The sequence below is a fragment of the Pogoniulus pusillus genome, chromosome 3 (genome assembly GCF_015220805.1).
Source record: "Pogoniulus pusillus isolate bPogPus1 chromosome 3, bPogPus1.pri, whole genome shotgun sequence".
NCBI lineage: Eukaryota > Metazoa > Chordata > Aves > Piciformes > Lybiidae > Pogoniulus > Pogoniulus pusillus.
This window is the reverse complement of record NC_087266.1, coordinates 15,417,708-15,439,326: the sequence shown is the minus strand read 5'-3', so window position 1 is coordinate 15,439,326 and position 21,619 is coordinate 15,417,708. Positions and strand designations below refer to the sequence as shown.

At 40.1% G+C, this 21,619-nt stretch overlaps 1 protein-coding gene across 2 annotated transcripts in view; it reads right to left on the bottom strand.

The window, feature by feature from the left end:
* Positions 1-14,506: 14,506 nt before the first annotated feature.
* DYNC2H1 (dynein cytoplasmic 2 heavy chain 1) overlaps positions 14,507-21,619 on the bottom strand; it is a 160,376-nt gene continuing 153,263 nt past the window's right edge. For both annotated transcript variants that reach the window (XM_064170698.1, XM_064170692.1), the window contains 2 exons: positions 19,150-19,266; positions 14,507-15,082 (listed from right to left, as the gene is read on the bottom strand). In XM_064170698.1, coding sequence (XP_064026768.1) covers positions 14,924-15,082; positions 19,150-19,266 — 276 coding nt within the window. In that variant the 3' untranslated portion in view covers positions 14,507-14,923. The remainder of the gene's footprint in view (positions 15,083-19,149; positions 19,267-21,619) is intronic.

Below are 21,619 nucleotides of genomic sequence, written 5' to 3'. Positions count from 1 at the left end.
TTAGTGTAGGAAATGCAGTTTGCCCTTTGGAAACACTCAGACAACGTTTAGTTTGTAGGAAAGAAAAGAAAACTTAGTTTTACAGTCTTGCCTTTGCCTATTGCTGGGTACACACCATTTGTGGGGTAATATTTGATAGTGATGCCATACCAGTTCACTTGGCACAGAATCCTGATCTAAATCAACAGCTTTCACCTTCCATTCAGGACCTGATTGAGTGCTTCCTAAAGTGGACTCATCTCTGCATTATTCCACTGCACAAGTGTTTCGTGTATTAGAAGGCACACAGTTCAACATCGCCTTGATATCTTTATACTGTATATTAAATTCTGCTCTTCAGGGCAACTAGTGTGATCCCTCTGGCTGACTGGATCTTCAGACAGCAATTGCATCCTATTCAAGTAGTGAGATGCCCTCTACCATTCCTCAACAAGGATGGAAGATTCATTATTTGCGATTTTTCCATAGTTTAAATGTGTATTTTCAATTCCATTTTTAGGTTTCTCATAGAATCATAGAATCAACCAGGTTGGAAGAGACCTCCAAGATCATCCAGTCCAACCTAGCCCCCAGCCCTATCCAATCAACTAGACCATGGCACTAAGTGCCTCATCCATTCTTTTCTTGAACACCTCCAGAGATGGTGACTCCAGCACCTCTTTTATTCTGTTTTACTATCAAGTTTTTGCTGGCCAGTCCATGCTTCACTTGCTTTTTTGAAGGCTGCAACAGCTTTCTCATACTTCTGCTTAGGCTGGCTTCCAGTTTCACGAGTTTGAACCTTTTCATTTCCATCTGATAAAAGAGAAAGAATTCAATGAATAAAATATATTTCAAGCATCTAGTTCAAGCTATTTAAGAAGGAATTTCACATGGATTAATCACATTGCCATCACAGACACGAGACAGGGTAATTTTGACTCGCACGTGGCAATACAAACTTCACGTCTCATCAGCCCACTCCTGGAAGCAGCTCTGTGTTACAAAGTGATCAGCTTGAAACCTCCAGGTCTGTTTCTTCTTACTTCAGGACTTCCATCAGGAAATGCAGCCAGGGTACTTTCATCCATGTTAAGTCCTATGGTTACTTGTTGCTGCTCCAGGCAATCCCTAGAAGGAAGTGTGGTACAGTCTGTTCTTTTAGATGACCTAAATCATAAATGCCAAAAGATTCTTCATCCTCTCCTAACACTTAGGTTTTCCCTCATTTTAACTTAAGGAATTTTACTTAGGAAGGAAGGAATTTGGAAGGAGGAAGGGAGGAAAGAAGGGAAAGAGGAAGGGAAAAGAGAAAAGGGAAAAGGGAAAAGGGAAGAGGGAAGAGGAAGGGGAAGGGGATCTCCCTTCTTGGTGTTAACATGTCTTGCACCAATTATGTGACAAAGTGGAAAATAAAAATTGGTTTTTTACTTCTGACACCTTTCAGAATGATCAGTAATTCAGCATCTGAGAGAGAGAATCAAGGTTAAGATAAATTATCCTTGGAGACAACATGCCTGAATGTAGCAAAAGCAGTAAAATGAAGGCAGAATTCTTGAAGAAATATACCTTTCATAGAATCATAGAATCATAGAATCAACCAGGTTGAAAGAGACCTCCAAGATCATCCACTCCAACCTAGCACCCAGCCCTATCCAATCAACTAGACCATGGCACTAAGTGCCTCATCCAGTCTTCTCTTGAACACCTCCAGGGACTGAGACTCCACCACCTCCCTGGGCAGCCCATTCCAATGGCAAATCACTCTCTCTGTGAAGAACTTCCTCCTAACATCCAGCCTATACTTCCCCCGGCACAACTTGAGACTGTGTCCCCTTGTTCTATTGCTGGTTACCTGGGAGAAGAGGCCACCCCAGCAAATATCTTAGTCTGGGATTCCTGGTCTGGTAAAGATCAAGTAGGAAATTGGGATCCTTAGCTGTTATGAAATTGCAGAACACTACTTTTTCTCTCCCTCCACCGCTCACTCTCTCTCAAGCTTTTTGATGTACAGTCTAGCTCCTTTTTCCCAACCTCTCCCACACTGTGCAAATGTGCATACTGTATCAAGTTATTTTCCTGACCCCATCAATAAGTTTATAACATATTTAAAAGTCGGTAAATGGTTACTCCAAAATGTGGTTTTAAAAATCTGTGCTGACCTTTCTTGCTCATTAAAATAGTTGAGTATTGAATTTTATTGCCTTACAGTTTCAGTAAGTTCTGCAAATGTAGACAAAAGACTTTATGGGAGACTGATTTAAAAAAAAAGAAAGTGAACTTCTCACTCTCCTAGAACTGCAGCCCACTTGAAGGATGGATTAGACAGTATATTGAGGCAACATTAAGCCTGAGTCCCCTAAATTCCTCTAGGACTCTTGGATGAGGATCATCTGGTCCTGACAACTTGTTACCTACTAGTCATTTTCTCAGTTCCTTCTAAAACTTTCTGTTTTGCCAACTCACTTTAAGATGATCCCTAAGGTTCATCCCTTATTTAGAGAGAGATCAGTGTTTGAGAAAAGCTCCTTCAGCTTTTCTCAAATGCATAATGCTATAAACACTCCAGGTTTGTGCTGTGGTCCCACCTGTGTTCCTTTTACACTTTTGTCATCTAATTACCCACTATTTTCTTTGGCAGGCATCCTGCTTCCAGTGTGTTCAGAACAGTTCTTTTTAGTTGTGCTAGTTTGAAGCAGGGTAGAATGTTTTGGTGAGAAATAGTAGATCATAGGCTGTGAAAGGGAAACAGTGGTGATGTCCATTCCCCTCACAGTCTCGCTGAGATGTATGAGAACAAGAAGGGTAAACATTAAATAACACTTCTGGCTTCGGACTGAGCTGCAGCTCCCTAACCTCACCTTCCACTAACTTTGCTTCTTAACCTCTTGACTGAACCTCTGTTCTTCCTTAGGACTGGGGTAAGGTTGAGAGGGGCAGGGGGAAGGTGCAGGGGTTGTTGAGAGCCCCTCCTAGGGACTCAGGTTTCTGGGAGGGGAGTTGTGTTTCTGTACTACTTTTACCTTGTATATTTCTGTATATAACTATATATACTGTAAATATCTGCTTGTACATTGTGCTAGCTGTAAATAAATAGCTTCATTTATATTCCCAGAGCCCAACTGAGTCTAGTGGGGTACTTCTAAAGTGTGGAGGGGCAGGGTACACCCAAACCATCACATTAGATTTATGCCTTAAGCGAGGTTCCAAAGAATTGGCTTTGGCCTGCCCTGTTATGGTTTTACATTTCATTCATCTGTTTATGCTGTGAACTGCTTCATTTTCCACTGACTTACCTCTGAACTTGTTGGTAGCTTACAAGGCAGCAGTAAAACTGAAGAACATGCAGGTTCTCTCTACATGGAGCACAAAGCAGAAAGCACAGGGAGGCATTATTTTCTTACTGTAATTTATAACTTTTTCTTGGACCATTTAATATGTAACTAGTACCTGCCATCCTTTTCTTCCGAAATAGAAGCATAGTGTAATGCAGGCATGAGAGCTGAGCTATGAGGTCAGAACAGATTGCTGTTGTGGAGGCAGGGAATTAATGTGACTGAGTCAGGAATATATGGAAAAATAGAGTTATTTTATTTTCCCCAAAACCTGCCCCCAAAACTAAATATGGGAATTAATTTAGTTTTAATTAGCAGATTCAGTCAGATTGAGAAGATCTACAAGGATACCATAGGTAATTCTGACTATTTTGGAAGTCAGAAGTTGGAAAAGGCTAAGCTATTAATCAGGCTGAGCCAAAGGTTTACTCACAGGTGAGCCAGGCTGGCTGAAAGAAAGGGCAGTCCAGATGCTTGTCCCCTCACTCTCTTTCAAAAGCCATCCAAGGATCGTTAAGGACTATTGAGCCTGCATAAAGGGTGCTTAGGACGGGAAGCCATCCAAAGCAGAGGCAGCCCTGTCCCTCAGGAGCTTGTCCTTCAGAGCACCAGGGGACTCCTTTTTGCAGAATCTATCCTGGTGTTGGGGGGAGAACTCTAAGGCAGGCACCCCAAGGCGGGAAGTCGCCCAACATTTATACTCTTCCTAGACAAAGAGCAGAGTTACCACTGCCTAGGTGTGAAGACCACAGCCAATCCCAGCCTGATTCCAGCGCGGGCACTGCACGGGCACTCCTTGTGCCAGAAGGGCCCCTTGCTCCCCCCCTTCATGCCTGCAGGGCAGGGGGGAAACAGGTCTGTTCGTGCCTTTTCCTCTCCCATTCAAACCACAGAGGGAGAGGAATTTTGGGGTATACAGGACTCCAGGACAATTGCTCATGGGTTTATCCAGTCAAGTTTTCAAAACCTCCAAGCGTGGCAACCGCACAATCCCTGTGGGCAGCTTGTGCCGCTGCTCTCACAGTGAAAATCCTTTTCCCCATATACAGTTATGACATCCTCTCTCCCCTGTCGTGCCATGATAACCTCCTTGTAGACAATAGCATTATCCATGTGAAAGGATCTTTCTTTAGTGCAAATGTAATTTCCAACAGCAAAGAACAAATTACAGCATTTAATCTCAGATATTAAAAGAAAAAAAATGTAATATCTCCTTCTCACGGAGAGCCTGTGAGGGTGGTGCTTCAACAAGTCCAGCAAAATTACTCCTAAAGAAAGAGCCTGAAGGAAGAGTTTCTTGATCCTCTACAAAGAGGAGAAAGGAAAAAAAAAAAAAGGAAGGAAAATGTTAGAAAATAATTAGAGGTGGTTTTATGTAGATGTTACAGGAACAGAATTGGCCAGTGTCTGTTTTCATTTAAACTCCATTGAAACAGTTACGGATCACAGCGCTCCTTCTGATAGATAGGAATTTTATGCCTTCACATCTCTTTGAATCCCATCCCCTCCTAAACTCATCAGAAAAGTTCTTTCTACCATTGATGCCACCATGAGTGAAACTTCTCTTTCAGGAGATATAACGAAAATGTCTCAATGTGTTACACTCTCTTCAAAGCCATGAATGAAAATGGTTTTTGAATAGGCGAAAATCAAATGACTCTTACAAGGGACACTTTGTGTTTTCCCAGTGCCTGACAGCTCCTTCCACTGAAGGACGTTAACATTGGAACAAATTAATCTATAAAGTTTTGGGGTTGGGGTTGGGTCTGTTTTGTGGGTTTGGGTTTGTTTTGGGTTTGAGCATACTTCGAAACTGCCAAAAATAGGGTAACTATAGGCTGTGTCTTCCCTTCCAGAATTCTGGCTTTTTCTCTGAAAGTGTTCTCATAATTTGCAGAAGTCATTTTTATAGAAGCTAACTCTTACAGAGTGCTACACAGACTGTACACATAACTAGATTCCTATCCTCACAGTACCAGTGAGTTGTTTGCTGTATCGTTACCACATTAGAAAAGTACTGGAGCTCAAACATCCAATTTACTAAGTTTTATTCTCATTTTTTTGGTACACAATTTTCTCCAAAAATCATAAAGAAAATAACTCAAAGCCAATTGATGAAGAACAAGATAGAATGAGCAAAGCAGTATTAGTAAATGGTATCAAGATTTTTCACTCATTTCATCCTCAATTTTTCACTCTTTTCATCCTCATTGGAACTCAAGGAATAAACACATCATGTCAGAGACTGTCATGGAAGGCAAAAAATTGGCCTAGTATGTGTCCTGGCTTGTCTAGGTATGATTCCCTGCTTCCCCTCCCCGAGTGGGGACCAAGGCAGGAAAAGGACAAAAGACCTGGAGCCGCTGAGCTTGCTGCTGTTCACATCCTGTGGTAAACGAGGCACATACAGCTCATGTAAGGCACGTGCTTTCCCAAATACGGGTAACTCAAGCCCCTGGCTTCACCTAATATGGTTAGTTTTGGCAAAGTGCCATTGTGATTGGTGAATCTCCATCTCCCAATGGAACAATCAAGACTCAGGCAATTGATAAATATGGGCAGAAGTTGTAAACTGCTCATCATTTCTCATCTCACCTTGGTATGCCATGCTTCACCTTGCTTTGCCTACCCAAGCCTTGCCTCGTTGCCCTGGGGACCAGGAAGCCTTGGTGCTTTCAACCAGCCTTGCTGCTTCAGACCACCTTCGATGCTTCAAGCTTGTCTACCTGGAAACTTTGTCATGCCTCAGTTTACCAGAGAGAGGCTTTAAGTGCCTTCATGCAGTAGTCAAGAGTCACTGCTGAAAGCTGCCTGAGATGGCCAGCCTCAGCACGGGCAATCCTGCTGGCAGGCAACAACAGCCTAGACTCTGCAGAAGGAGTTTACCAGGAGAGCCAAGTGCTCCTGAGACATCTCACCACAGCCTGCATGGTAAGTGCAGCAGGTAACTGCCATGCAGCAAGACCCTGTGCTTGCCTGCACACCTGTGAGCCTCTGTGAAGAGTCTGGAGCCCTGTCTGCCCAGGAAGGGATCAACACCACATCAGACAACCATGCAAGCCCCAGCACCCTGTGAGAGTTTCCTGGGGAAACTCCAAATCTTCTAAGCGTTAGCATACAACTGACAGCAACCCCTCCAAGTGTTTTGGGTACTGCCTGGAACTATAATGCAGCCCCAAAATCCCGGGGATGCTGCTTTGTGAGTAAATATTCTAAGAAGCCTCTTCGCAACTAAAGCTCTGCTTCGGCTCTGCTTGCTCCGCTTACTCCGTAACTGCTCTCTGCCTCCGCAGAAAGGAGCCTCTCGAGTTCCCCCTAGCGCGCAAGCGGCATATTGCACCGCAAGGATCTCCTCCCAAAAGCTTGGGGTTTGGATGTCGCTGGGTTTGCTAAATTGTTTAAAACTGGTTGGCACTGCCCTATTGTGCTAGTTTGAAGCAGGCTAGAGTGTTTTGGTGAGAAGAACTAGATTACAGGCTGTGAAAGGAAAACAACGGTGATGTCTGCTTCGCTCACAGGCTTGCTGAGATGTATGGGAACAAGAAATAAAAACATAGATAATCATTCTCACTTGGGCTGCTGGCTCCACCCTGCATTTTGGACTAATGCACTTTGCTTCCTAACCCCCTGGCCGAACATCCATTCTTCCTTGCGACTGGGGTAATGTTGAGAGGGGTAGGGGGAAGGTGAAGGGGCAGTTGAGAGCCCCTCCTGGGGACTCAGGTTTCTGGGAGGGGAGTTGTGTTTCTGTATTACCTTTTACCTTGTATATTTCTGTCTATAACTGTATATACTGTAAATATCTGCTTGTCTATTGTGCTAGCTGTAAATATAAGCTTCATTCAATTCTGAGAGCTATTTGAGTCTAGTCTGGGTGATTTCTAAAGTGTGAGGGGGCAGGGAACACCCAAACCATCACACCTATGCACTGTACATATTCTGTAATTTATTTGCACAACCAAGCATAAAGACCCTGTAACTGTGTTAAGAATTTATTTTGCATTAATAAATATTAACACTTGTATTAATATTTCATAATTAGTCACCCATTCCATAACAGAGACCTACATACAATGAACTGGAGAAGCTCAGTATTTACTGGATACATCTTCCATGAACCAGATTTTCTGCCCTCACATCACATTGTTCCTGATACTGATAGCTTACGTGGTTTCTCTTCACTTCCAGCCATTTCACAGGATTCTGCAGTCACAGAGCAGTTGAGGTTGGAAAGTACCTCTGAAGATCTAACCCTACCTTAATTCTCAAAGCATGGTCATCTGGAGCAGACTGCTAAAGACCATATTCAGCTGGCCTTTGAGTATCTCTAAGGATGACTCAACAACCTCACTGGGCAGCATGTGCCAGTGTTTGGTCATTTTTAAGAGTAAAGGACATTTATTGTGTTTAAATGAAACTCCACACATTCCAGTTTGTGCCTATTGCCTCTTTCACTGAGCACCACTGAGAAGAGTCTGGCTCTGTCTTCTTTACTCTCCCTCATCAGGTATTTACACATAATGATAAAAGACCCCTGAACCTTCTCTTCCCAAGGCTTTACAGTCTCAGCTCTCACAGCCTCTCCTTGTAACCAAGATGCTCCAGTCTCTTAATCATTCAGATTTGCTCCACCATGCCCAACGCCTCTTTTGTACTGGGCAGCCCAGCATCGGAGCTGTAACTCCAGATGTGTCTCACCATATACTGTCCTTCCCTTGACCTGCTGGCCACGTTCTGCCTGGTGCAGCCAAGGGAGCTATTGACCTTCCGTGCAAGCCCATGCAGACTCTGAAGATGTACAGAAAGAGCTGTGAACAGACCAGAGTGGTCAGTCAGTGCTTCATCCACTTCCACAACCAAGGTATCTCGAAGTACAAGGATATTCACTTGATGAAGCACTTATTTCTGAAGGAAGCACATCACAACTGACTATAAGCATTTTCCTTAAGATGTAGCTGCTTATTCAGCACTGATGATAAGAAAATTTCCTTCGGAGCAGACTTTTGACTCAATGTTATATATTCCGTAATTTGCCTTTGCCTTCCAAACACCACTCACGTTTCTGTGCCAGTCTCTCACAGGGGTCTAGTCCACAGCACCATCTAGTGGCAGGCGTTGATACGGTCCAGCACAAAACACTCCAGTCACTGGCATTTCTTAACAATCTTGGGAGTGAGATTCAAAGTGTATGAAACACTCTCTTACACGTGGAAGCAGTACCACGCGGGACAGAATCAGAACAACTCATCTGGTCAGGGGTTGAGAGGAGTTAGGCAGCTCTAACGATGAAATTATAGAATCACAGAATCAGTCAGGTTGGAAAAGACCTTCAAGATCATGAAGTACAACCTATCACCCAACATTATCTCATCAACTAAATCATGGCACCAAATGCCACATCTGGTCTCTTTTTAAACACTTCCACGGATGGTGACTCTACCACCTCCCTGGGCAGCCCCTTCCAACAGCCAATCACTCTTTCTGTGAGTAATTTCCTCCTAACATCCAGCCTAAACCTGCCCTGGCACAATCTGAGACTATGTCTCCTTGTTCTGTCACTGGCTGCCTGGGAGAAGAGACCAACCCCCACCTGGCTACAACCTCCTTTCAGGTAGTTGTAGAGAGCAATAAGGTCTTCCCCGAGCCTCCTCTTCTCCAGGATGAACAACCTCAGCTCCCTCAGCTGCTCCTTGTAGGGCTTATGCTCCAGATCCCTCACCAGCCTTGTTGCCCTGTCCAGTACTTTTCATAAGCATGATTATTAATTATTCTTCCCAGAGATGGGATGTTAATAAGATTCTTGTTTGCTGCTGTGAAAATGTAAGTGAATCTAACACTGGGTGAAGCTAAGAACATCTCTGAGACACTCTGTAGGGTGACTTCCTTTCTCCTGACATGCAAATCCAGTAGTAATTCTGACAGAGTCCTCCTTAGAAAGTGCTCCCAGGCAGGACTACACTCATCTGACATGAATCTGGTTATTGCTGTTTAGGTAAATTCCTTTACAGGATCATCAAGCCAGAATGAACACTGAACAGTGTATTTTGTGTGCTCTCAACTTGTGTGTTGAACAAGTACAGTCATACAGATGGCTTTGAGAACAAAACAGCAAAAAACAGCAAAGTATTGCAAGACAGCATGAATACCCAAATTCTTGCACTGCCTAGCCTCTCATGTGCTACAATGTCATTCTAGAATCAGCCTCCTGTGCAAAGATTTCTGGATTATCCTGATTCTTTATGCATTATAAAGTGTTCAAATAAATGAAAACAGACACATAAAATAAAGCAAAGACCCCAATTTCCATAAAGATCATATCCTAAGAAGTATTTCTCTGGCAAACTGTAGTCCATGTTAACAGTAATCACTGTTATGAAGCTGTTCAAATAGATAACACCAACTTTATTCTTTCATTTTCTAAAATACATTAGGGAAAGGTCTTTCTGCTTGTACCAAGTGTAAAAGTGAAAAACCCTCTTCTGTTACTTTCTAGGCATCTTACACAAAGGTCATGAGAACCAGAAACAAAGAAATCTATACCTTAAAGAGAGACATTTCTTGAAACACAATTTAATGAGCTCTGCTATAAGCAGCTTCAGTGGCTGAAATGAAAAGAGAGGAAATGGTGCTGAGTTACACAGCCTTGCACACAGGAGACAATGAGCTGAGGTGAAGGAGGACAGCCTCTCAAGCAGCAGCTTCCAAGGAAACACGTGAAGAACTCATCTGCACTCACAAAGACGTACGCCTTCAGAGGAGAATACAGTGCAGGGACTCACCGAGGGTGAACTGGTTTTCACAGATGTGACACACACTTTGTCTTCAGACTCTTCTCCATCTAGCTCCTTACTCACTCTTTTCATTTTGGGCGATCGTAAGTGTGAAAACCAAAGGGATTAAAAACTGCTAATGTAAAACTTTAAGAAAATTTGCATGCTTTTCATATGGCAACCTGTATTAAATATCATTTATGGAAACCCATTTTTGTCAACCAAAGACAGTCTGTCAGTTTAACAGGTAACACAATGATTCTTAATTGGTGCTTTTGAGCGTGGAGTTCAATTTTTTTTCCAGTTCCAACTCTGGCAGTTACATAGATGCTTTGGGAAAGTCACTGCTCTTCTGGATACTGTTCTGTTATAGCTGAAATAAAGAAATGCAGGGGGAAAGACTAATGTGCATAACTATTTGCAGTTAGTGTTAACTTGCATAACTTCCCTTTCACTGCAGCATTTAGATTTTAGTGATATTCTAAAAACATTCTGGGAAAAAAAAATCTTAACTCTGTGGAGTTTTCCTTTAACACTACAGGAATTTGATGTACTCTTGCCACAATCATAGGGCTGACTCTTTGACAAGTGACAGTAGACTTACTAAATGCACCAACCACCACATCTTCTAATGGATGACAACACCAATACCTGAGCAATACTTGACTGATAGAAAATGTAGACGGAAGAAACTGTTTCTCATTAAGCAAAAAACCCATGACTTGGTATAACAATATGAAGCATGCTCATGTATCGCTGAACAAGCTTCATTATTTTCAAAGCCTTTTTCACTTCGTGTTTTGTTACTTCAATTTCTACTGACAGCAATTTGCACTTATTCAAGAGACACATCTTTCTCAAGTCTTCAAGAGAGAATGTTTACAGAATAATAATGCCTCTTCTACGATCTCTTTATGTGTTTTAGTCTTACAAGTTCCTACTCCCTTAAAGCTAATAATAAAACAGACTTGTCAAAACACTAGTCAGATCACTAAGGCATTTCTGTAGCTTTTATTTCTTCTGTTTCCTGAGCCATACTTTAGAATGGCCTATGTTTTTGATACAGCTGCACTTTGGTGGTAATAAGCAATCTACAGTTCTGTCTTTTGCTACGAGAAATAGCATTCCTGTGATATATGGTAGTAGTTACTTCTAGTATCTTTCATTTAGATTACAACATTGTGTATAAAGAAAGTGCACAGTACAATGCATATGGACAATAAATATCAAGAAACACACAAGAATTAATCTCTTTTTCCTCTTTCGGTCACCTGGGAGCCTTTCAAAACATTAAGGTTATGACTAGAGTCATGAGAAGGAAAGATGAATGACTCTTTTATTCAAAATAAGTACCAAGTGTAGTGCTTAACACACTGTGAATGTAATCCAGTGTTCTCAGGTTTTCTATTATCATTAGTGATGATGATATTACAGCACTGAAAATCTACTAGATTTCAAGCTGCCACTGTAGCTTGAGGTTTACTTAAATCAGCTTTTTGTCCTGTGCTAAAACCAATAAACACATCAAACACATCCAGGAAGAGAGTGACTTTCACATTAGTAACGTACATCAGTCTAGACAAGCTCCCAAAGGACTTCTGCTCAAATGAAAATATAATTCATGTTCTAGTTATAGCTAAACATTCAGTGTTTTGGCTTGGTTTTTGGGTTTGGTTTGGTTTTGGGTTTATTTTTTTCATATCATTTATTGATGGTATGAGAAAGAGCAGAAGCAAGCAGGCAGTTTTGGTAATCTGGAAGGGCTATAAACCAAGAGGTGGACCAAACAAATCAAGATTTAATCGAGCTGGCTAACAGTAATTTCTACTCACAGAAAAAAAAGCTTCACTGATAGAAATGCATGAGTGCCTGTGCTGATAACAAAACTTTTAATGGTGTTATCTAAGAAGTATCTTGCATTTCTAAATCTGAGGCAGAGTAGGAGATAACAGATACAAGATGTATCTCCACAGCAGAGATAGGCCAGTTCTAAATGTAAATGAAGTGTAGTATATAGTGTGGTTAGCAGTTTTATGTTTGGGGTAGTTCTCTGGGTTTTGGCATTTGGTTGTTTGCTTGTTTTGAGATAGATTTAATACCTGTATATTAACAGTAAAGACTTCCTGACCAACTATATAAATAAAAGGACACTTGAACCCAAAGGTTCAAAACAATATTCATATTTGCATTTGGCAGGATGGAAAGCATCTTTGAAACTTACCCTTAGGAGAGAAAGAAAAAGCAACAAACCAAACCAAAAGATGGAAATCTCCCCAATGTCCTATTAATGTTTTATTTAAAGGTTTCTACAACTCATTACAGTGAATTTTTACTTCCCAGACAAGCATAACTGGTTATCAAAACCACATAGAGTACATTTCTGATCTCTTCTTTTTGTGCAAGGTAGGTTGAAATACAATGTCTCTTTTCCAGACACCTTTGTCCTAACACAGGAAGTTATCTGAATATCATTATTTCTCTACCTGTCTGCAAAACAGAAGCTGTAACTAGCAGGAGTCAGTAGATCCCTTGATTTTGAGAAATAGGAAAGCTAAAATCCAATCTGCTTTATGGAAACATGTTGCATCTAAAAGGGAAGGCTGTAACATGATCTTTACAAGTGCCTAAGGGAAATGAAAGCACAGCTGTCCTCAGTAAAACTTGTTTCCTCTCTCAGTGATGTTTTACCAAGGCAGCCTTGTATGACAATATTTTCTCTTGAAAATTAACTCTTTAAATGCTCACAGAGCTTGTACAAGCATTTATAGGAGCTCTTTCTGTTCATCAGACACATCACAGGATCAAAAATTAGGAGTTGGAATAGATCTCCTGAGATCTTTGAGTCCAATCACCCTGCCAGAGCAGGACCATAATTGAGTGCAGGTCACATAGTAACGCATCCAGATGGTTTTTGAAAGTCTCCAGAGAAGGAGACAGCATCAATTTATTTCACATTTTTATTCATGGACAACTATTTTCCAGATTTACTACATTTTTTGTCTTCAGAAAATTACAGTCAAGTGCACAAAGTAACATGAGAAAATTGTGTAAAAAGTGTCAAGCAAATTATTCCATTTGTAGGTAGGATTGAATGTTTAAAATGTATGTGCACTTGCATCTAATTATTTTAGGGCATCTTTTTATTAGAAGAGGCCTGGAACACAAACCCTATGGGGAGAGGCTGAGGGAGCTGGGGTTGTTTAGCCTAGAGAAGAGGAGGCTCAGGGGTGACCTCGTTGCTGTCTACAACTACATGAAGGGACATTGTAGCCAGGTGAGGGGTGGCCTCTTCTCCCAGGCAAGCAGCAATAGAACAAGGGGACACAGTCTCAAGTTGTGCCGGGGGAAGTATAGGCTGGATGTTAGGAGGAAGTTCTTGCCAGAGAGAGTGATTGGCATTGGAATGGGCTGCCCAGGGAGATGGTGGAGTCACCATCCCTGGAGGTGTTCAAGAAAAGCCTGGATGAGGCACTTAGTGCCATGGTCTAGTTGACTGTCTAGGGCTGGGTGCTAGGTTGGACTGGATGATCTTGGAGGTCTCTTCTAACCTGGCTGATTCTATGATTCTATGAATAAAATAAGAAATCTTCCAAACAGAAGGTAGGAAAATAAAATTAAAGGATGATCAATACATTAAGATGATGAAAAATACTTTCTTTGGGAAGCTAATCTGGAGACGTGGCCAATCTTTTCTCTGCTTCTCTGCTTTCCTTCTCCCTCTCTCAAACCACCAGTAAAAAATATCAAGCAAGTGAAATGTAGTCTTAGTTTAAATTTAAACAAATGTAACATCTATCAGAGATACTAGAGCCAAGGCATCCATTTCACTTTCTAAATGATCCAAAAAGGTTTTTTTATGCTTTTGACTTTAAAAAACATCTTCATGAGATGACTTGGTAATTGCAGTTAAGAAGCAGACACTTTCAATTCTTACATTGAGACTAAGCCATTCTTCAGTAATGCAACTTTATGATGGATTTTGGGTTTCCTGGTTCATTTGACATTTTGTCTAACTGCACACCAAAACTCTAGCAGCATCCCCAGGATGATGAAATGCGAAATCAAACTTTCATGTCCTGCGCCAAGAATAAGATTTCAGAGGCCTCTCACATCAGCATTGTTACTTCCATCTGCTAATCACTCAACAACTGGGGGAAAACTTCTTCTGTTTGTTTAAGGGTTTGTCTATGTTGGACATTTATGTGCACATAGTTCATGGAATTTCATATAGATGTATAAGTATTTTTTTCAATACCTTCTAGGTAACAATCATGATGGTAATTTAACTGAATTTGAAACTCCACATGAAGTTTAGGAGGCTTCTATTATTTACTACCAGCAAAAAGAAATAAAATATCATAAACCAGACCAAAATATTTATCTTGATTGTTATATTTAAATAAAACATTCAATTAAAACAGGTAACTTTTACAAATTTATTTTATTAAATACTGGAAGGCATAAGAATAACAGCTCAAAAAAAAACATAAAGAAAGGAATGATTAAATGCTGATTTTGAATTTGTATTCAATATTTACAGGCAAGATATAAGAGATTTCAGAAAGTCTGAAGAAGAAATACTGCTCATTGTAATCTAGAGAAGCAATCCAAATTAACAGATTGCTGAATAGTGCCACCTTAACTTCTACAATATTCCACAAAGATATAATCAAGTTCTATTCAGTTAGAATTATGTATATCTTAAAAAAATAAATGGGAATTTATAAACCATTGCTTTAAAATGTATATGCGACAAACCTAAAGTTTTCTTTTAATAATAAACACTTGAGATGTTGAAATGATTCTCAACTTCAGGAGTTAATTTAATGCAATTTCCAGCTACTGATTTTTCAGAAACAAAGCAGCCCCACACTGAATCCACTGGTCTTGGTTTCCTCCACAAGGTACTTCAATATTTATCACCACACGGTCTCTCTCCACACTAGTGTAGACTGGTAAAGATATGCATTCCTCTGGAGAATATGGACCATATGCATCCTGTCAACAGACAAGGACTTAGTTATCACTTAGACAACAGAACACGAGGAAGGAATCATCTCCAATGATACAGTATCTAAACTGGGATTCTAAGATACAGTTTAGACACTGAAGCCTTGGACAGGCAACCAGTACAGGCTACCAAGGAGAATTACTAACAATGCAGACTTCAGAAAATTTGCTAGACTACTCCTTAACTAAGCCTCTACTTTTAATCTCCTATTTGTTAAACTGAAAACACAAGAAAGTATATAACACAGCTGATCCTATGAACTACGTATCAAAACCTTCACTTAGCTAAAACCCTCCAAAATTATATGTCAAATGTTCCTGCAAACTGGGGGCAAGCAAAGTGCTAAGCAGTTCCCAGAGGGGAGCACCTGTGCTGTAGTGCAGGGACGTGGTAATGTGCCACACTGGAGTGCTGAGGCAGGCAGTACTCTGGGCAAGCCCTGCTGCCCCACCTCCTCCAACTCTGCAGCATCACCTTTGCTGCCCCACCTCCTCCAACTCTGCAGCATCACCTTGCTGCTCCTTCCAGAAAGCAGCACAATTGGTGATCTGTGTCTGAAGTACTTGCAGTTGGGACACTTGAGGAGCTACACTGAAAAAATCTCATCCCACACTTTCCAAGCTACTTAATGGATTTAAATCAAGCTACTTAATGGATTTAAACCATTTCTAACATTAGCAAATTGAAATGTAAGAATTGTTCTCTGAGATAGAGAAATTACTTTGGACATAGTTTCCTCCTAGGGCTTTGCACAGGGAACTGCCCCTGTGCATGACTACAGAACTGAGCTGAAATGCTGTCTAGACTCACTGCAGCATGCAAATTCATGATGTATTTATTTAGTGCAAACAATGCAGGGTTTGGTTCAATTGATATATACTAAGTATGTTTCCCCTGACACTCAGAATCTCCCTTCATGTCAAGAGGAAAATGTCAAAAGGTCTTCAAGAATCAAATACCATGGCAACGCACTCGACAGAAAAGAATTTGAAACAAGAATGAGGGACTTTTCAATGCAAGTCACATCACAGAATCAAAGAACCACAGAACTTTAGAGTTTGGAAGGGACCTCCAGAGATCATCAAGTCCAGCCTCCCTGCCAAGGCAGGATCGCCCAGGGTAGTTCACCCAGGAACACATCCAGGCAGGTTTTGAAAGTCTCTTGAGGAGACTCCACAACCTTTCTGGGCTGCTTGTTCCAGTGCTCCATCACCCCCACTGCTACTACATGGAGGTTGGACTAGATGAACTCTAAAGGTCCCTTTCAACCCAAAGCATTTTATTGTTCTATTATTCTATAAAAGTTTGTGAAGCTTCAATGTAAGAAAGTAACTAAAACCAGGAAAAGGGAATCATGCAAACAACAACTGAAACACTTTACCTTGCTTGTCAACAGTGAGCCATTTCTGAAGAATTTTGTTGTTCCTTTTGAGAATCAATTTCCCAGTTCTATTGAACAACAGTGCTTAAAACCTTACAAAAGACCTGTGCAACTCTAAGCATTGTATACATTAAGTTAATACTCAGAAGTTTGTCAAAAAGCCTCAGCTGTGATCGGAAGGATTATACTTATCCTATTTATTCCTTGGCTAATGCTACTGCAGAAGACATAAAGTTGGTAAAATGTCAGTCAGATATTTTAAGTTTTGCCAAAGCTGAGAGACCAAAATACAGCCACTTTGCCTTCAAAGACCTTTCTTTGGATTTTTTGGGGTCAAAATAGCTGTTCTTGCACCTTCTCAATGCCACTGATGTTTTAAATAATCACGGTATTTGAGGTTAATATCTTTCTGAACCACAAATCCTTGTGTCCTTGGCTAGCACACAGGCCAAAAATTCTCTTTGTCCAGACTACCTCACACAGTGTTCCATCCCATTTAGTGACATCCTTCACAGTTTGGGATCTATCAGCGCATTAAAAGCAGAAAGGACTTTCACAGAGTAATGAGAGTAAGCATCATCATAATAATTCTCAGCAGGCAGCATTTTGAGGGGTTTCTCTCAGAGAGATCCTGTAGATTATTTAATTTTTTTTTAAAGGGAGTTCACTTTATTTCAGTTTGGCTGGAAATAACCACAAAGCACTATGTTATAATTATACAGATTTATGCTCCCCAGATTTCAGAAGGCATATTTATGGGGAAGAGAAAACAAATTCAAAACCTAAATACCCTAAGACAGTATGTTCTACTCCACACACTCTTCTCCTAAGGAGAGGATAATGCAATAAGGGGAATTGCATAATGGCCTGATTTTGCCTTGGAATTTGAGCACAGTGTTCTATTGTGGTCAGTTTTCACTGAAACCCATAGCAAAGTGACTTAAGGACAGAGCAGTTAAAAAATACACTCCTTACAGATACTTGATCTCCAAAATCTGGCGAGTTGTCAAGTTTTGGCCAATTTACTAAAATCACTATATTTTTTCCAGAATGAGGACTTCAGATGCTATTCATTTACAATATTGAGTACATGGGAAGAAGTTTAATTAGCTGATTGCTGAACTTTATAATTTCTATGTTCTGCAGATAAAGCTCTCTGCTGATGTCACATATACATTCTGGACCTTATCTTTGAAGCTTAAAGAATATAGACTTATTCAGAAAATCATTTATGAATCTGCTTTTTCTCTAAGACAAGACATTTTCAGAACAAAGAGAGTTTTATCTAAAATCCTCATTTGCAGTGTGCATAAGATAAACATTTGAGGTTGCCATCAAAATCCAGGTACATTACCATCCTCCTCCACCCACCACTGAGTCTTTACATTAACAAGCCTGGCAATTCTGCATTTATCCCACACACCACCTTTCAAGTAAATTAGATATTTATTTGCTTCCCTGAACAAAACAGACCTTGTAAACTACTAACAAACTGAAGTTTGGAACAGGTTTTGTGGTAGTTTAGGGTTTTATTTTCAGTATTTTCTTTCCCATCAAAGCTGGGACCCAAAGTGCAGATATTTACTCATGTGTTCCAAGCCTAGATTTTGACCATTATACTTCAAACAAACTCCTCCAGTTAATAAATTAATTTGCTTGATGAGTTAATGCCCAGAGGATACAAGATGATGCTATTTTTCATTTTTTATCAACTGCTAATTTTACTTATGATAATGAAGTTAAAAAAAACTCAAATCCCCCTCCTTGTTCTAATTTTCTCCATTTACACTTCATTTTATTGTAGAAGTCTTAATATATGTTTTCTTTTAGATCTGCGTGTGACTTTCTTCTCACCTGTCTGTCCCAGAGTTAGTGGTCTAGCCTGTCTCTAGTCACATCTAGACAGAGATTTATCCCAGTTACCTTACGATGGGAAGGACTTCCTGAGTTGCCTGTCTTTCACTGAGACTAAAGAAAGAGCTAAGGCAATTAAGTCATACAAGGCAATAAACTTATAGATAGCTAAATTTGGATGAGATGATTTCTACAATAAGCTTTCTTTGAGTTTTAGACTGTAAGCATATGAATTGGTAATTCCTACAGAGCTGTGAATAAGTTGGATATAACTTTATGCCTTATTTATCAGAGCTTGCTATTATAATTGGAGGGCAGAAGCAGCAACCATTTTTACTGTTTGGATTCACTTCCATCTTATGGAGTTTTGCAAGCACTGGCATGTTTTTAAATTAGTGCAAGTTGGGAAGAAGGCTTTCTTTGCTTACAGACCACATCATGTTCTCTATCTTTCAATTGCTACTGCATTTCAATGTAATGTTTAAAATGTGAAGAAAATACATTCCGGAAATGAACTCCCAAATTCATGCATACACTTACTAAATACACTTGTATAACTTTGTAAACAGCTTTTAAAAGACAAGAAAAAAAGGTATGACAGAAATGAAGCCCTGGTCTTAATCTAAGCAATAGTTTAAAAGTATTGACCTAAGTTCCATTTGATATAAAAGAAACAGATGATTTTCCTACTAAAGACAGAGGGTTTTATTCTGAAATGATGGGGAAAACAGGTCAGCAACTTGATAGTGAAAAGCTACTACACAGGAAAGAAAGCAAATTATGGGTCTTGAATGTTTAGGTCCTTTAATAATTTAGTACCTGTGGAATCCAGGCCATGTAACAGGGGAGAACGGATGACACGCTGGGAGAATCATGCAGATTTTCCGAAAGTCGATTTCCATCAAAACTGCAACCTTCCAGTTGTAAACCACTGATCTGCCATGCAAATGTAAAATATTAAAACATATATTACAGACTTCAAGTGTCAGTAATAATTACACTGTGCTTTAATAAACGATGAACCTTTGTACTGTGACCAGATTTTTAAATACCAAGAAACTAATTACTGTGAGGTTCTGCGTGAGAATAGGGAACGTGACTTAACAGCAAGATCTGGACCACACTTTGCTGTGAACTTCCTGCTTTGGATTGGCCTTCTTTGAAATGTTACAGAAAAATACCTGTAAATGTCCTCATTTATGAAACTGCAGTTGCCTAGCACTAGATTAATGAAAATACAATAGCAACATCCAAGTATACAATCAAGAAGAGGAGGAGAACAATCACTGCAATGAGCAGGACTTCCTGCTTGGAAACCCGAGCACAGCTTTTAAAGTATGCAATGTGCCATTACGCAGCTTCTGCAGAGGCAAACAAAAATACACTGAAACGATCTGAGGGAAAAAAATATTTAACATAACACAAAATATTTTAGATAAACTACTGTTCAGAAAAAATGAAACAAGAATCCAGTATGTTTTTATATGTAACTATGCAGCACTTTATATGTAACATGTTTTAAGTGTTTTTGTTTAATTAGTAAGCACTTTCAGCTTCTAAACTAAAGATCTCTTTTCTTAGAATCACAGAATCATAGAATCAACCAGGTTGGAAGAGACCTCCAATATCATCCAGTCCAACCTAGCACCCAGACCTAGCCAGTCAACTAGACCATGGCACCAAGTGCCTCATCCAGGCTTTTTTTGAACACCTCCAGGGACAGTGACTCTGCCACCTCCCTGGGCAGCCCATTCCAATGCCAATCACTCTCTCTGCCAAGAACTTCCTCCTAACATCCAGCCTATACTTCCTCCAGCACAACTTGAGACTGTGTCCCCTTGTTCTATTGCTGGTTGCCTGGGAGAAGAGACCAACCCCCACCTAGCTACAACCTCCCTTCAGGTAGTTCTAGACAGCAATGAGGTCACCCCTGAGCCTCCTCCAGGCTTCTTCTTCTTCACTGAAGTCCCATATAAATTAATGACAATGACAGCTGTTCTGGATTTCTTCCAAAATAATTCTTGAATATCTCTTGATAATTTTATTTTCCTAATACAAATAGTAATAGTTTGCAAGTATAAATAATAACAATCAGTTTGGCCTGCTGAAGTAAGAACTTCAACTTTAGCAATAATAATATTTAATTCAGTAATAACTTTCAAGCAGCTTTTCAAAAGTGTTACTTTTAAGCTGAAGCAGATGTCTAACAGAAGCTACACAATGTGAAAATCATGTTTGTTATATGTGATGGTTTGGGTGTTCCCTGCCCCCCCACACTTTAGAAATCACCCAGACTAGACTCAGCTGGCTCTGGAAATATGCATGAAGCTTATATTTACAGCTAGCACAATATACAAGCAGATATTTACAGTATATACAGTTACAGACAGAAATATATAAGGTAAAAAGGTAATACAGCAACACAACTCTCCTCCCAGAAAATTGAGTCCCCAGGAGGGGCTCTCAACCACCCCTTCACTTTCCCCCTACCCCTCTCAACATTACCCCAGTCCCAAGGAAGAATAGAGGTTCGGCCAAGATTTTAGGAAGCAAAGTGGGTTAGCCCAAAACGGAGGGTGAGGTTAGAAAGATGCAGTTCAGCCAGAAGCCCCAGCGAGAGTGGTTATCTAATGTTTTTGCTTCTTGTTCCTATACATCTCAGCAAGACTGTGAATGAAATAGACATCACCATTGTTTTCTTTTTACAGTCTGTAATCTAGTTCTTCTCACCAAAACATTCTAGCCTGCTTCAAACTAGCACATTATACTATCATGCTAAAGTCCTGAACGAAATACATAATACTGAGGCAGGCTTTTGTAGTGCTCAAACTAAGAAATACAGTGCTCTGGGAAATTGAAAGAGCAATCACATAACTAAAATGGAGGAAAGTACCATTTTCTAATACATATTCTCATGCAAGAATTTTTTCCATTGCACTAATTGTAAAGAAGTGTGTAAAGCATAGCGTTGCAATGAAGACCGGCACCACAGATGATGCAGTGGAAATCACTTCCTAAGGTTAATCACAGTATTCTAAAATTATTTATTTGAAAAGTTGCAATTAAACAGTAATGCTGTGATGCTCCAAAGGGAATGCTTTATTCTCAAGTGTTTGTTATATACTATCAAAGTACACTAGTTTGCTATATACTACATTTGGCATCTTTAATGTAGACACTGTGTACCTCAAAGATGTGTTTCTTTAAAGTCGTATCTCTATTCTAACTCTGAGCTGACGATTCTTCCTTACAATGTGCAAGGTCCATATATACATACTCTAACATGAAG